Source organism: Trachypithecus francoisi, unplaced genomic scaffold (assembly GCF_009764315.1).
Source record: "Trachypithecus francoisi isolate TF-2019V2 unplaced genomic scaffold, Tfra_2.0 Lachesis_group2, whole genome shotgun sequence".
NCBI lineage: Eukaryota > Metazoa > Chordata > Mammalia > Primates > Cercopithecidae > Trachypithecus > Trachypithecus francoisi.
In genome coordinates this window covers 101,375,725-101,391,780 of record NW_022681465.1, presented here as the reverse complement: position 1 = coordinate 101,391,780, position 16,056 = coordinate 101,375,725, and the positions used below count along the sequence as shown (strand labels likewise).

Sequence of the window (16,056 nt, the reverse complement as noted above, 5' to 3'; positions counted from 1 at the left end):
AACCCCAGGGGCCACAGAGACACAGGGAAGCATCAGGCTAAGGCCATGAGTTAACACCACAAAAGAGAAAGGCACCAGACACTTAGGCTTTTGGTTAAGTAAGTTGGGCTTGCTCATTAAGAACCTTTTCTTGAGACTCATTCTTTATAATTTATTCATTTCACAAACACTTCTGTAGATTTCACAAACACTAATATAGTTATTACCATATTAGTAACTCCTTTAATTCTAACAACTCTGTGAGGAAGGGACTATTATTAGCCACATTTTACAGAAGAGGAAACAGGCACAGAAAGATTACGCAATTTGCCCAAGATCAGGATGTCTGAAAATGTTGATCTGGGATTCAAATACCTTTCAAGGGAATAAATGACACCTCTGAAAGATGTCACCCATTATCCCTTAGAAAAATCCTTTAGAAATCCCCTAGGAATTTCTCTAGGAAGAGAAATTTGTCCTAGAAAAATCCTAGGAACCTGCCTGAGTGAAAAAGGAAAAAGCAGCACCAGAATTGATAGTCCACTTGCCCATCGCACCGCCGGGATACAATCTCTAAAATGACGACACATTTAAATGCGATAGACGAATATGAAATTGGTCACAGATGAACAAAGGATTTTTTCCATTCTTAGAAAATGCCCTTAGTGCATCTGAATTTGTTTAAAAATGTTTGAGTAAAATCGTTAATGTTCCATACTGGTTAAACCAACTGGAAGCTGATTCGGGAAGCACTTGCTTATCTACCACAGACGCTAGCATCAAAAAGGCAGTAAATAAATAGTAAACTTGTTATTTAAAAAAAAAAAAAGTAGTTCCCCAGCCTGACCAACATGGTGAAACCCTGTCTCTACTAAAAATACAAAAATTAGCTGGGCGTGGTGGCGCATGCCTGTAATCCCAGCTACTGGGGAGGCTAAGGCAGGAGAATTGCCTGAACCCAGGAGGTGGAGGTTGCAGTGAGCCGAGATCATGCCACTGCACTCCAGCCTGGGTGACAGAGCAAGAGTTCATCTTAAAATAAAATAAAATAAAAACTGGTTTCAAATAAGGGTTAAGAATAACCTTGTACATCCCAATTCATTACTTTATCATATTCTTGAATTCTTTGCTTTATGTGAGAAAGTTTATTCTTTAGGTAATCACAGCGTTCTTTTTTTTCCAGAAATGTAGGATCCTGTAAAATAAATATAAGTATTATTTTGGCTCTTGGCTTCCTCAGTGAAAAACACAGAAACATACATTGTCACAGGAAATGATCATACACAACAAAAGTCTCTACAGCAGATTCCGAACTCAGAGTAACAGTTAAGCTCTTTACACACTTTTTAAATGTACTTTTTTTTTTTAGAGTAGTTTTAGATTCACAGCAAAATCAAACAGAAGTACAAAGAGCTGAGGCACCTTTCATTTTACTATCTGATGTACATAAAAAAGTAAATGAAGCCAGGTACAGTGGCATGTGCCTATAGTCCCAGCAACTCAGGAGGCTGAGGTAGAAGGATTGCTTGAGCCCAGGTGTCTGAGGCCAGCTTAGGCAACATGCCAAGATCCCATCTCTTTAAAAAAAAGTAATAAGTATAGAAAATATTAATAAATGGTCTCTACCGCCTTGACTGATTTTTTTTTTCTTTTTGAGACAGGGTTTCACTCTGTTGCCGAGGCTAGAGTGGAGTGGCGTACTCTGTCTCCCAGTGCAACCTCTGCCTCCCAGGCTCAAGTGATCCTCCCACTTCAGCCTCCCAAGTAGCTGGGGCTGCAGGTGTGTGCCACCATTACCGGCTAATATTTGTATTTTTTTTGTAGAGACAAGGATTCTCCATGTTGCCTAGGCTGGTCTCAAACACCTGGGCTCAGGCGTTCCACTCGCCTTGGCCTCCCAAAGTGCTGAGATTACAGTCCTGAGCCAGTGTCCAGCCACCTCTACTGATTTTGAGATTAAGTTAGAGCTGGAAAGATGTAAAATCAGTTCATCTTGAAGGAACAGGTGGAGAATTCCCGATCAATGCTCATTTCCCTAGGTTGCTAAATCAGGACACAGCAAAATGTATTCAGAACAGACATGACAAGAAATGGCATCCAGCAGCCATTTTCCCTTAAAAGGAGCATCTCACGAAATAACAAAAAGGAACTATTTTAGCTAACAGAATCTAGAGTCTGTCAATTATCATGTATGTACCTGGATAAGAATACAGTTTGAAGAAGAAAACTGTTTTACTCACATTCTTTTTTTTCTTAAACTCTTCATGGATTCTTGAAATTCTCTCATGTTCCTAAAAATAATATATTGTATACTTAAGTTAAAACATTTGCATTTACTCAAATCATATCTCAAAGCACACTGAGAATTAGAACAAAAAACAATTTTAACTAAGAAAATAATGAAAACAGTGACACACAAAAATTCATTTCACAGGCAAATATTTGAGGGCTTACTATCTGCTAGGCCCAGGCAATAAAAGAGAGAAAGGGCCCTGACCACATGCAACCAGTCCCAAGCCCCAGGACCTTAGGGAGGATACATAGCTTGCCCAGGGTCACACGGCTGGCAAGCTCTGTTTCCTTATTGGTAAAATGGAAATAAAACCATAATGACCTCAAAAGGTTGTAAGAAGGTTCACTTATTTGAAATGATCCTTCTAAAGTGCTTGCCACATAATAACCACATTAGTTATGATTATGTACATCCTTTTTGGAAAGTTCATCCCCTTTGGAAAGTTCTTTTTCGAGTTATTAGGTGTTGGGGTTAAGCAGTTTGACAGTATGTAACTTTTGAAAATAGCTAATATAAGGCTTCTTGTAACTTTTTTCTAAAGTTTTATAATAAATATGAACTTTGTTAAGGAATTGAATGGTCTATCCAAAGGGAACAGATTACTACAGCAATGCCCTCATTCATCCATGCACACCTATGCATAGAGATTGTCCAACAAAGCAAACCTAATAAATAAATAAATATAATAATTTATAGGTTTTTTTTTTTTTTTCAAGACAGTCTTCCTCTGTCACCCAGGCTGGAGTGCAGTGGCACGATCTCAGCTCACTGCAACCTCCCATGTCTCTGGCTCAAGCTATTATTGAGCCTCAGCCTCCCAAGTAGCTGGAACTACAGGTGTGCGTCACCATGCCCAGCTAATTTTTGTATTTTTAGTAGAGATGGGGTTTTGCCATGTTTCCTAGGGTGGTCTCGAACTCCTGGCCTCAAGTGATCTGCCCACCTCGGCCTCCCAAAGTACTGGGATTACAGGTGTGAGCCACTGTGCCCAGCCAATAATTTATAGTTCTAAAAGCTTGTCCTACACCTGTAATCCCAGCACTTTGGGAGGCTGAGGTGGGTGGATCACCTGAGATCAGGAGTTCGAGACCAGCCTGGCCAACATGGCAAAACCCCCTCTCTACTAAAAATACAAAAATTAGCCAGGCATGGTGGCTCACACCTGTAATCTCAGCCACTCAGGAGGCCAAGACAGTAGAATCACTTGAACCCAGGAGGCGGAGGTTGCAGTGAGCCAGGATCACGCCACTGCACTCCAGCCTGGGCAACAGAGTGAGACTCCATCTCAAAAATAAATAAATAAATAAAATAATAATAAAATAAAAGCTTGCCCTGAGAACCTTTTCCATCACTGATCCATATCCTTTTCCCAGTATATTTTCTTTCTTTCTTTTTTTTTTTTGAGACAGGGTCTTGCTCTGTTGCCCAAGCTGGAGTGCAGTGGTGCAATAGCTTACTGTAACCAAAACTTCTTGGGTTCAAGTGATCCTCCTGTCTCAGCCTCCCAAGTAGCTGGGATTATACGGCACATCACCAGGCCTGGCTAATTTTTATTTTTATTTATTTATTTATTATTTATTTTTGAGATAGAGTCTCATTCTGTCGCCCAGGCTGAAGTGTAGTGGTGCAATCTTGGCTCACTGCAACCTTCCCCTCCTGGGTTCAAGCGATTTTCCTGCCTCAGCCTCCTAAGTAGCTGGGATTACAGGTGCCCACCACTACGCCCAGCTAATTTTTCGTATTTTTAGTAGAGATGGGGTTTCACCACGTTGGCCAGGCTCGTCTTGAACTCCTGACCTTGTGATTCACCCACCTCAGCCTCCCGAAGTGCTGGGATTACAGGTGTGAGCCACCATGCCCGGCTGCTAATTTTTATTTTTTTGTGAGTAGACGTGGTCTTGCTATATTGCCCAAGCTCATCTTGAACTCCTGGCTTCAAGCAATCTTCCTGCCTTGACTCCCAAAGTGTGGGCATTACAGCCACGAGCCCCCTTGCCCGAATAATTTTAATTCTTCAATCTCTTTTACAGACTGAGATCATGAGTATGTTTGTGTTTTGAATGCTTGCCAGCAGTGAAGATAAACCTGGTGATTTAATTGCAATCTGTAATAACAGATCCTGGACAAGGAATAAACTTTTTTTTTTTTTTTTTTTTTTTTGAGACAGAGTCTCGCTCTGTCGCCCAGGCTGGAGTGCAGTGGCCAGATCTCAGCTCACGGCAAGCTCCGCCTCCCGGGTTCACGCCATTCTCCTGCCTCAGCCTCCCGAGCAGCTGGGACTACAGGCGCCCACCACCTCGCCCGGCTAGTTTTTTTTTTTTTTGTATTTTTTAGTAGAGACGGGGTTTCACCGTGTTAGCCAGGATGGTCTCGATCTCCTGACCTTGTGATCCACCCGTCTCGGCCTCCCAAAGTGCTGGGATTACAGGCTTGAGCCACCGCGCCCGGCCGAGGAATAAACTTACTGCTGGGGTTAGCACTGCTGTGCTGGAGACGCAGGCAGAGATGAGCTGTAACATCCATCTAGAGTCTGTCACTGAATTTAAGGAGTGGTAAGGACCAGAGGGATTGTTTGGGGCAATATTTCTATTTTATGGGCTCAGAAAAGTCATGTGACTATTTTTCAGGGGTGCACAACCATGTCTGTAAGAGAACCTGCCTCCAAACAGGCCCACTGGACTTTGAAATGCCTCACGTGCTTCCATGGGGACATGGTGGGAAAATGAATGAGCCTGTGGACTCCTGCCCAGGACAAAGCTCAGCCTGTGGCCAAGGAGAAGCTAACTTTCGTAATACAGTTAATATTTCTGCTTTAGATAAGGACTGGAGGATACACTGATAATAACAACCGCGGGCCTGCCACTGGGTTACTTACAAGCCCTGTCTTGTTAAAAATCACAGGTAATGGCTGTTGGTGATACTGGGTGGAAACATCATGGGGAGACTTGGTCTTAGCCTGTATTTCATCAGAACCCTCTTGATTTCCCAACTGCAGACCACGTGCTGCAGCCCTTGTCCATTTTAAAGCACACAAACCAGATACCACTGGGTGTTGGCTCAAAGATTACAGGTTAAGATTTTCTTATTTTTTTTTTTTTTGGTGAGACGGAGTTTCGCTCTGTCACCCAGGCTGGAGTGCAATGGCACAATCTCGTCTCACTGCAACCTCTGCCTCCCAGGTTCAAGCCATTCTCCGGCCTCAGCCTCCCGAGCAGCTGGGATTACAGGTGCCCGCCACCACACCTGGCTAATTTTTTGTGTTTTTAGTAGGGACAGGGTTTCACTATGTTGGCCAGGCTGGTCTTGATCTCCTGACCTAATGATCTGCCCGACTCAGCCTCCCAAAGTGCTGGGATTACAGGCGTGAGCCACCGCACCCCGACTTTTTTTTTTTTTTAAATGGAGTTTCGCTCTTATTGCCCAGGCTAGAGTGCAATGGTGCGATCTTGGTGTACTGCAACCTCTGCCTCCAGGTTCAAGTGATTCTCCCGCCTCAGCCTCCCGAGTAGCTGGGATTACAGGAATGTGCCACCACACCTGGCTAGTTTTGTATTTTTAGTTGAGACAGGATTTCTTTTTTTTTTTTTTGAGACGAAGTCTTGCTCTGTCGCCCAGGCTGGAGTGCAGTGGCGTGATCTCGGATCACTGCAACCTACGACTCCCGGGTTCAAGCAATTCTCTTGTCTCTGCCTCCCCAGTAGCTGGAATTACAGGCACGTGCCACCATGCCTGGCTAATTTTTGTATTTTTAGTAGGGACGGGGTTTCACGATGTTGGTCAGGCTGGTCTCGAACTCCCAAGCTCAGGTGATCCACCCTCCTCAGCCTCCCAAAGTGCTAGGATTACAAGTGTGAGCCATCACACCTGGACTTGCAGGTCAGAACTTTCTGCATTATTTCTCCAAACAAGCCTGCTCCTCCCAACCTGCGCTGATCCAGATTCCTGGGGCCTCATGCCTTCCTGCACTCCTTTGACGGCCTCTAAACTAGGTCACCCTTCTTAGACCCGTGGGCCTTGCTTATTTTCCAAATGGTACTGACATTGAACCTCAATATTTGCTGAATTTCTCTTGCTTCCTGTACTGGTGTCTCTTAGCCAACACCATTCCATTGCTCCAGGGTTAGGAAAATGTCACTGCAATACACATTTGGCTTAGTTAACTCATAATGATAAGTGATTTAAATGTACACTTAACAGTCTGTGGTCGAAGCAAAGATACCCAACTTCTCAGGTAAAAAAATTATATATATATATGTGTGTGTGTGTGTGTGTGTGTTCCCATACATAAATTTGACATTTAGTTTTTTTGGTTTTGTTTTGGTTTTGTCGCCCAGGCTGGAGTACAGTGGCACGATCTCAGCTCACTGCAACCTCCGCCTCCTGGGTTCACGTGACTTCTGCCTCAGCCTCCTGAGTAGCTGGGACTACAGCCATGTGCTACCACAGCCAGACCAACATTTAGTTTTTACAAAGCTGTGTTTTTAAAATCTAATTATACATGTAATAGATTAATACAGCCTCTTTTAAAAAGAGAATATTACACAAATATTCCAACCAGCATTATTCATAACAGCCAATGAGTGGAAATGTCTATATAGACATTTGGAAATGACCAAATGTCTATCTCTTGATAAATGGATAAACAAAATGTGGTATATCCATATAGCAGAATATTATTCCACCACAAAAAGGAATAAGTATTGACTTATGCTAAAATATGGATGAACCTTGAAAACATTATGCAAAATGAAGAAGCCAGACACAAAGGATTTATATGAAATGTTCAAACTAGGCAAATCCATTCAGACAGAAAGTAGATTAGTGGTTGTCAATGGTTGGACAGAGCTGAGAATGGGAAATAACTGCTAATGGGTAACAGTTTCTTTTTTTTTTCTTTTTTTTTCTTTTTTTTTTTGAGACAGGGTCTCGCTCTGTTGCCCTGGCTGGACAACCTCTACCTCCTGGGTTCAAGTGATTCTCCTGCCTCAGTCTTGCAAGTAGCTGAGATTACTCAGCCCGCCAATGTGCCCAACTAATTTCTGTATTTTTAGTAGAGACAGCGTTTCACCATGTTGGCCAGGCTGGTCTCAAATTCCTGACCTCAAGTGATCTGCCTGCCTCAGCATCCCAAAGTGCTGGGATTACAGGCATGAGCCACTGCCCCCTGCCAATATAGGATTTCTTTTTGGGGTGATTAAACTGTTCTGGAATTTGAGTGGTGCTGATTGCACAACTCTGTAACTATACTAAAATTCACTGAATTGTACACTTTAAAAGGGTAGATTTCTTATATGTGAATGAGATCTCAATTAAAAAGAGTACATCTGGGCCAGATGCAGGGGCTCACGCCTGTAATACCAATACTTTGGGAGGCCGAGGTGGGCGGATCACCTGAGGTCAGGAGTTCAAGACCAGCCTGCCCAAAATGGGGAAACCCTGCCTCTACTAAAAATACAAACATTAGCTGGGCATGCACCTATAGTCCCATTTACTTGGGAAGCTGAGGTAGGAGAATCATGTAATCTGGGAGGGAAATGTGACAGTGAGCCGAGATTGCGCCACTGCACTCCAGTCTGGATGACAGAGCAACAGAGCAAGACTCCGTCTCAAAAAAAAAAAAAAAAAAGAGTACATCTGATTTAAAAATGGCACAGGTGGCCAGGTGCGGTGGCTCACGCCTGTAATCCCAGCACTTTGGGAGGCTGAGGCGGGCAGATCATAAGGTCAGGAGTTCGAGACCAGCCTGACCAACATGGTGAAACCCCATCTCTACTAAAAATACAAAATTAGCTGGGCATGGTGGCACATGCCTGTAATCCCAGCTACTTAGGAGGCTGAGGTGGGAGAATAGCTTGAACCTGGGAGGCGGAGGTTGCAGTGAACTGAGATCATGCCATGGCATTCCAGCCTGGGCAACAAGAGCAAAATTCCATCTCAAAAAATAAATAAATAAATAAATAATTAAAAATGGCACAGATTATAAGGCATTCCTATTTCAATACTCCTATTTCAAAATGTGAAAAATGTGGGGGGTGAGGAAGAGCACTACAAAAAAGCTTAAGTCCCCTGTAACCACCATTTCTACTCCTGGTTTTCCTCTATGTCATAATCACAGCTACCAGTCTGATGTGTGTGCCCAGCAGCTCACATTTGTAGCGTATCTCATATCTCCTCTTTTGTTTTGTTTTGTTTTTTGTTTTTGAGACATGGTCTCACTCTGTCCCCCAGGCTGCAGTGTAGTGGCAAAATCACAGCTCACTGCAATCTCAACCTCCTGGGTTCAGGCAATCTTCGCACCTCAGCCTCCTGAGTAGCTGGGTCTACAGGTGCATGCCATCACGCCTGGCTAATTTTTATATTTTTTGTAGACATGGGGTTTCACCATGTTGTCTAGGGTCTTGCATGCCTGGGTTCAAGCAATCTGCCCGCCTTGGCCTCTCAAGTGTTGGGATTACAGGCATAAGCCACTGTGCCTGGCCATTTCTGCTCTCTACTCTTACTCAATGGCTGCTCTGCCTTTGCGCCTGGAGTGCTAACTGCTGGGCTCTGGCTTAGCAGGGGAATGCAATGCCCCTGGTGGCTTCCCTACACTCACTTTCTGAATAAACCTTTGTGAATTATCCTAGTTTGAATGTGCCATCTGTCTCCTTTGGGACCCTGCCTGACTTGGTATGTATCTTAGGCAAATTTATATTTTACTTAAGAAAATAAAATATGGGTAAGCACAGAGTGAAAAAACAAAAAGAAAAAATACTGTTTAATAATTGAAGACAAAAGATATTAAGTTACATAATTTGAATTGTCATCTTCACTAGACACCTTGAGGATCTCAAATGCTTTCCTAGACACAGAAAGCAGATGTAAATGGTTATACACTTTTTTAAAAGCCAGATTTTGGGCGTGGTGGCTCATGCCTGTAATCCCAGCACTTTGGGAGGCCGAGGCAGATGGATCCCAAGATCAGGAGATCGAGACCATCCTAGCTAACATGGTGAAACCCCGTCTCTACCAAAAATACAAAAAAATTAGCTGGGCGTGGTGGCGGGGGCCTGTAGTCCCAGCTACTTGGGAGGCTGAGGCAAGAGAATGGCATGAACCCAGGAGGTGGAGCTTGCAGTGAGCTGAGATCACGCCACTGCGCTCCAGTTTGGGTGACAGAGCGAGACTCATCTCAAAAAAAAAAAAAGCCAGATTTTATGCTGAATGCAGTGGCTAATGCCTGTAATCCCAGCACTCTGGGAGGCCAAGGTGGGTGGATTATTTGAGGCCAGGAGTTGAGACCATCCTGGCCAACATGGCGAAACCACATCTCCACTAAAAATACAAAAAAATTAGCTGGGTGTGGTGGCACATGCCTGTAATCCCAACTACTCGGGAGGCTGAGGCAGGAGAATCACTTGAACCCGGGAGGTGGAGGTTGCAGCAAGCCAAGATTGTGCCACTGCACTCCAGCCTGGCAACAGAACAATACTCTGTCTCACAGAAAAAAAAAAAAAAAAAGCCAGATTGTATTCATCCTCTAGATTTCAGTGCTCCTCCTAGGCAGCTGCACACACTAACCTGTCGGCTTTCCGAATGATGGGGCAATCTGCTCATCACTGCATCCAGCTCATCGAACTTCCTCAGGATGGCCTGAACTTCTGCAGACAGCTCTTTGTACTCTGAAAACTGGTCTTGGAACACAGCTTTATAGCGTTCTCGCTCATCATCTGTCTGAATCACAGGGTATTTTCTGGGGGAAAAACATAAACCAAAGATATAATTGTTTCACTAAAAGAAGCTGAATGGGAAATCAGCTTAGCTTATTCCTTAGTGATCATATCGTACCTTCAATTCAATACATTACCTCTCAGGTAATAACTATTTACATACATGATTTCAAGCACAGAGTATTAACTTGGAGACAAACTGGAAAATGAAAGGACCAAATGGGGCCCCTCCACTTCTACCTTGCGGAAGAATTCAGACTGATACTCACGCCACATAGTCGGGCATCACGATAGGTTTAGGAATGTGGCCTGGGGGGATGTGTCCACTCAGTAGTTCAGGTTTCATTTTTGCTGTTCTCAATTCCTTGAAATTAACTTCTGAGTCTCTTTGTTTGTCACCACTGGTGGGCATTTCACACTGCAGTTAGGGAGAAAAAGAGGATTTATTAATAAATATAGGTAGAAAAAAAACCCTCTGAATGGGGAGGAAGATCAGGTGGGGTGTCTCAAACCTATAATCCCAGCACTTCTGGAGGCCAAAGCGGGAGGATCACATGAGGTCAGGAGTTCAAGACCAGCCTGGCCAACATGGCAAGACCCTGTCTCTATAAAAAGTTTAAGGCCAGGCACAGTGGCTCACGCTTGTAATCCCAGCACTTTGGGAAACCGAGGTGGGTGGAACACTTGAGGTCTGGAGTTCGAAACCAGCCTGGCCAACACGGTGAAACCCTATCTCTACTAAAAATACAAAAATCAGCTGGGCGTGGTGGCGGGTACCTGTAATCCCAGCTCCTTGGGAGGCTAATGCAGGAGAATTGCTTGGGCCCAGGAGGCGGAGGTTGCAGTGAGCCAAGATTGTACCACTGCACTCTAGCTTGGGCGACAGACTGAGACTCTGTCCAAAAAAAAAAAATCTGGCAGGTGCAGTGGTGTGTGCCTGTAGTCCACTAGTAGCTACTTGGGAGGGTTGGAGGCTGAGGTGGGAGGATTGCTTGAGTCCAGGAGGTAGAGGTTACAGCGAGCTGTGATTGCAGTACTGCACTCCAGCCCGGGCGATAGAGTGAGACTGGCTCAAAAAAAAAGAAGAAAATGGGAAGCAAGACAGGAGGAAGAAAGTGGAAATAAGAGTTAACATTTCACATCACAATTACATGTTTTAAAGTCACAAAGTTGTTCTGAAAGTTTCTATAATAGCTAAGGGAATCACATTTAGGATATGGTAATACACAGTAGGTAAAACACACTCCAGCCCCAATTGTGTACATGTCAAAGGTAGATGATGCAATGCCAGACACGCAGGCTTAAGAACTTACCTATTTGGAATTTACACCCCAACTAACCATAAAAAAATAAAAAACATAATTCAAAAAAATTCAAGGATAAAAATGGAACAAGGCTACTTAAATAGAAAGAAAAAGTAATGATACTGGCAATTTGGGATGATTTAATTGTAAGTAACCACTGAGTGGATTAGAAAAGGAAATGAATTGGCCGGGCGAGGTGGCTCACGCCCGGAATCCCAGCACTTTGGGAGGCTGAGGCCGGCAGATCACGAGGTCAGATGTTCGAGACCAGACTGGCCAGTATGGTGAAATCCCGTCTCTACTAAAAATACAAAAATTAGCCAGGCATGGTAGTGCCTGCCTGTAATCCCAGCTACTCGGGAGGCTGAGGCAGGAGAATTGCCTGAATCTGGGAGGCGGAGGTTGCAGTAAGCTGAGATTGTGCCACTGCACTCTAGTCTGGGCGACAGAGCGAGACTCCCTCTCAAAAAAAAAAAAAAAATCAAAAATCAAAAAAACAGAAAAGGAAATGAGTTACACTGTTTTTGTTATATGAAGACGGAAGCAAACAAATTCACTATCAGAAAGAAACGCTTCCTGATCTTCAGTATTTTTATAGTATTTTCATTTTTTAGTATCTTTCTTTTCTTTTTTTTTTTTTTGAGATGGAGTCTCGCTCTGTTGCTCACGCCGGAGTACAGTGGCATGATCTCAGCTCACCGCAGCCACCGCCTCCCGGTTCAAGCAATTCTTGTGCCTCAGTCTCCCAAGTAGCTGGGGTTACATACAGGTGTGTGCCATCACGCCCAGCTAATTTTTGTATATATAGTTTTTTCTTTGAGATGGAGTCTCGCTCTGTCGCCCAGACTGGAGTGCAGTGGCGCAATCTCGGCTCACTGCAAGCTCCGCCTCCTGGGTTCACGCCATTCTCCTGCCTCAGCCTCCCGAGTAGCTGGGACTACAGGTGCCCGCTACCATGCCTGGCTAATTTTTTGTATTTTTAGTAGAGATGGGGTATCACCGCGTTAGCCAGGATGGTCTCGATCTCCTGACCTCGGGATCTGCCCGTCTCAGCCTCCCAAAGTGCTGGGATTACAGGCGTGAGCCACCGCGCCCAGCAATTTTTGTACTTTTAGTAGAAACAGGGTTTTGTCATGTTGGCCAGGCTGGTCTCAAACTCCTGGCCTCAGGTGATCTGCCCACCTTGGCCTCCCAAAGTGCTGGTATTACAAGTGGAGCCACCACACCCAGGATAGTATCTTTATTTTATTTAAAAAAAAAATTTTTTTTTTTTTTGAGACAAGGTCTTGCTCTGTCATCCAGGCTGCAGTGCACTGACTTGATCATGACTCATTGCAGCCTCAAACCCCTGGGCTCAAGCGATCCTCCCACCTCAGCCTTCCAAGTAGCTGGGACCACAGGCGTGCAGCATCATGCTGGATAATCTGGCTAATTTTAAAATTTTTTGTAGTGATTAGGTCTTGCCATGTTGCCCAGGCTGGTCTCAAACTCGTGGGCTCAAATGATCTGCCTGCCTTGGCCTCCCAGAGTGCTAGGATTACAGGTATAAGCCACTGTGAGTAGGCTTAAAATTTTTTTTTTTTTTTAGAGACAGGGGTCTTGCTATGTTGCCAAGGCTGGTCTTCAACTCCTGCCGCCTCAGGCTCCCAAAGTGTTGGGATGACAGGCATGAGCCACCATGCCTAGGCTAGATTTTTAAATGTAAGGAGGATGTTGCTGGGACCGCAGAGGAAAGGCAGAAGATGTCTTCAATTTGCCCAAGTGGTCCTAACCTGTGATTGCCTGAAAAGGGCTATAAGAATCCTAGATGCAAGAGATGGTGGTTTGCGCCATGCTGGTTTCTTTTTTTTTCTGAGATGGAGTCTCACTCTGTCACCCAGGCTGGAGTGCAGTGGCATGATCTTGGCTCACTGCAGCCCTGCCTCCTGGGTTCAAGCAATTTTTCTGCCTCAGCCTCCTGAGTAGCTGGGAGTACCGGTGCACGCCACGACGCCCAGCTAATTTTTGTATTTTTAGTAGAGACAGGGTTTCACCATATTGGCCAGGCTGGTCTTGAACTCCTGACCTCATGATCCGCCCGCCTCGGCCTCCCAAAGTGCTGGGATTACAGGCATGAGCCACCATGCCTGGCCTTTTTTTTTGAAAGAAGAGTTTCGCTCTGTTGCCCAGGTTGGAATGCAGTGGCACAATCTCGGCTCACTGCAACCTCCACCTCCCAAGGAATTCTGGGACTATAAGCGCAAGCCACTACGCCTGGCTAGTTTTTTGTATTTTTAGTAGAGATGGGGTTTTACCACATTGGTCAGGCTGGTCTCGAACTCCTGACCTCAGGCGATCCGCCCACCTCGGCCACCCAAAGTGCCGGGATTACAAGCGTGAGCCACTGCGCCAAGTCACGCTGGTTTCTAAACAGCAGAGCTCTTAGAGGCCCTTTTAGTAAAAATTATGTGTTCAAAAGAGAGAAAGAGAACACAAGGTGAAATGGCCTAGAGAGGAAGTCTCAGACAGAAAGGAGATAGGATTGGAAGATCCAGTGGATTCTACCCTAGAAAGGGCAAAAATGGATGCTCAGCTTTGGGGTTGAGAAAAAACTTTCAGGGACTCCATTGGACGGTGCCTAGAACACCAACAAAGTTGATGAAATTGGTGGATGCCAGAAGAGGTGTTTCCATTTTATACATAAAGGAGTGCCGGGCCCAGTGGCTCACACCTGTAATCCCAGCACTTTGGGAGGCCGAGGCGGGGGGATCACAAGGTCAGGAGATCAACACCATCCTGGCTAACACAGTGAAACCCTGTCTCTACTAAAAATAGAAAAAATTAGCCGGGTGTGGTGGTGGGTGCCTGTAGTCCCAGCTATTCGAGAGGCTGAGGCAGGAGAACGGCGTGAACCCGGTAGGCGGAGCTTGCAGTGAGCCGAGATCGTGCCATTGCACTCCAGCCTGGGCAACAAAGCAAGACTCTGTCTTAAAAAAAAAAAAAAAAGAAAGAAAATAAGTGAGGTTGAGGCCAGGTGCAGTGGCTTACATGTGTAAGCCTAATGTTTTGGGAGGCTGAGGTGGGAGGATCACTTGAGGTCAGGAGTTCGAGGCTGCAGGGCGCTGTGAATGGTCCACTGCACTCCAGCCTGGGCATCAGAGCAAGACCCTGTCTCTTAAAAAAAAATCAAAAACAGAAGTGAGGTTCAGAGAGGTCAAGTCAATTCTCCAAGGTAACGTAACTATTAAGTAGAAAAGCCACAATTAAAACTCAGAACTGGGCTGGGTGAGGTGGCTCATGCCTGTAATCCCAGCAGTTTGGGAGGCCGAGGGGGGTGGATCATTTAATGTCAGGCATTCAAGATCTGCCTGGCCAACATGGTGAAACTCTGTTTGTACTAAAAATACAAACATTAGCCGGGTGTGGTGGTGGGCGCCTGTAATTCCAGCTACTCAGGAGGCTGAGGCAGGAGAATCGCTTGAACCTGGGAGGCAGAGGTGGCAAGGAGCTGAGATCGCACCACTGTACCCCAGCCTGGGTGACAGAGCGAGACTCCGTCTCAAAAATAAATAAATAAATAAATAAATACCCAGAACTAGGCCAGGTGCAGTGGCTCATTCCTGTAATCCTAGCACTTTGGGAGGCCAAGGCAGGAGGATTGCTTGAACCCAGATGTTTGAGACCAGCCTGGGCAACATAGGGAGATCCTAGCCGGGCAAGGTGGTGGGCGCCTGTAGTCCCAGCTACTCGGGAGGCTGAGGCAGGAGAATGGCGTAAACCCGGGGGGCGGAGCTTGCAGTGAGCTGAGATCTGGCCACTGCACTCCAGCCTGGGTGACAGAGCGAGACTCCGTCTCAAAACAAACAAACAACAAACAAACAAACAAAAAAAACAAACATAGGGAGATCCTGTCTCTACAAAAAATATATATATATATTATATATATAATATATATATATAATTTTTTCTTGAGACAGAGTCTCATTCTGTTGCACAGGTTGGAGTACAGTGGCACGACCTCAGCTCACTGCAACCTCCGCCTCCAGGTTTAAGCAATTCTCCTGCCTCAGCCTCCCAAATAACTGGGACTACAGGTGTACACCACCATCCCTGGCTAGTTTTTTTGTATTTTAGTAGAGATGGGGTTTCACCATGTTTCCCAGTCTAGTCTCGAACTTCTGAACTCAGGTAATCCACCCACCTCAGCCTCCCAAAGTATGGGATTACAGGCATGAGCCACCATGCCTGGCCAAAAAATAAAAAATTAACTGGGCGTGGTGGCATGCACCTGTGGTGCAGGCTACCTGGGAGTCTGAGGTGGGAGGATCACTTAAACCCAGGAGGTCAAGGCTGCAGTGAATTGTGATCATGCCACTCCACTCAGCCTGGGTGACAGAGTGAGACCCTGTCTCAAAAAAACAAACATACGAAAAACAAAAAACCCAGAACTATTTAGTTCATTGATACTTTTTTTTTTTTTTTTGAGACAGTCTCGCTCTGCCACCCAGGTAGGAGTGAAGTGGTCAGATCATAGCTCACTGCAGCCTCGAACTCCTGGGCTCAACCTATCCTCCCTCCTTGGCCTCCCAAAGTGCTAAGGTTACAGGTGTGAGCCACGGTGCCTGGCCTGGTTCATTGACACTTTAAATGAATAACATAAAGAAACCTGTTTACTTAAATGTATATTGTTCATACCCTAAAGTTGCCTGAAGTTCTAGTAGCACACTAGAAACAAGCTTGTGATGGACAGGGCAAGCAATGGCATACTGCTACTGGAAAGTAAGATCGTGCT

General features: G+C 45.1%; 1 protein-coding gene across 3 annotated transcripts in view; it reads right to left on the bottom strand.

Moving 5' to 3' along the window:
• Positions 1-136: 136 nt before the first annotated feature.
• Positions 137-16,056, bottom strand: part of MARVELD2 (MARVEL domain containing 2) — a 32,330-nt gene continuing 16,410 nt past the window's right edge. For 2 of the 3 annotated variants that reach the window (XM_033179796.1, XM_033179797.1), the window contains exons 4-7: positions 10,251-10,399; positions 9,833-10,004; positions 2,220-2,270; positions 137-1,174 (exon numbers count right to left, since the gene is read on the bottom strand). In XM_033179796.1, the coding sequence (XP_033035687.1) occupies positions 1,052-1,174; positions 2,220-2,270; positions 9,833-10,004; positions 10,251-10,399 (495 nt within the window). In that variant the 3' untranslated portion in view covers positions 137-1,051. The remainder of the gene's footprint in view (positions 1,175-2,219; positions 2,271-9,832; positions 10,005-10,250; positions 10,400-16,056) is intronic. The other variant, XM_033179798.1, reaches the window with a different exon arrangement.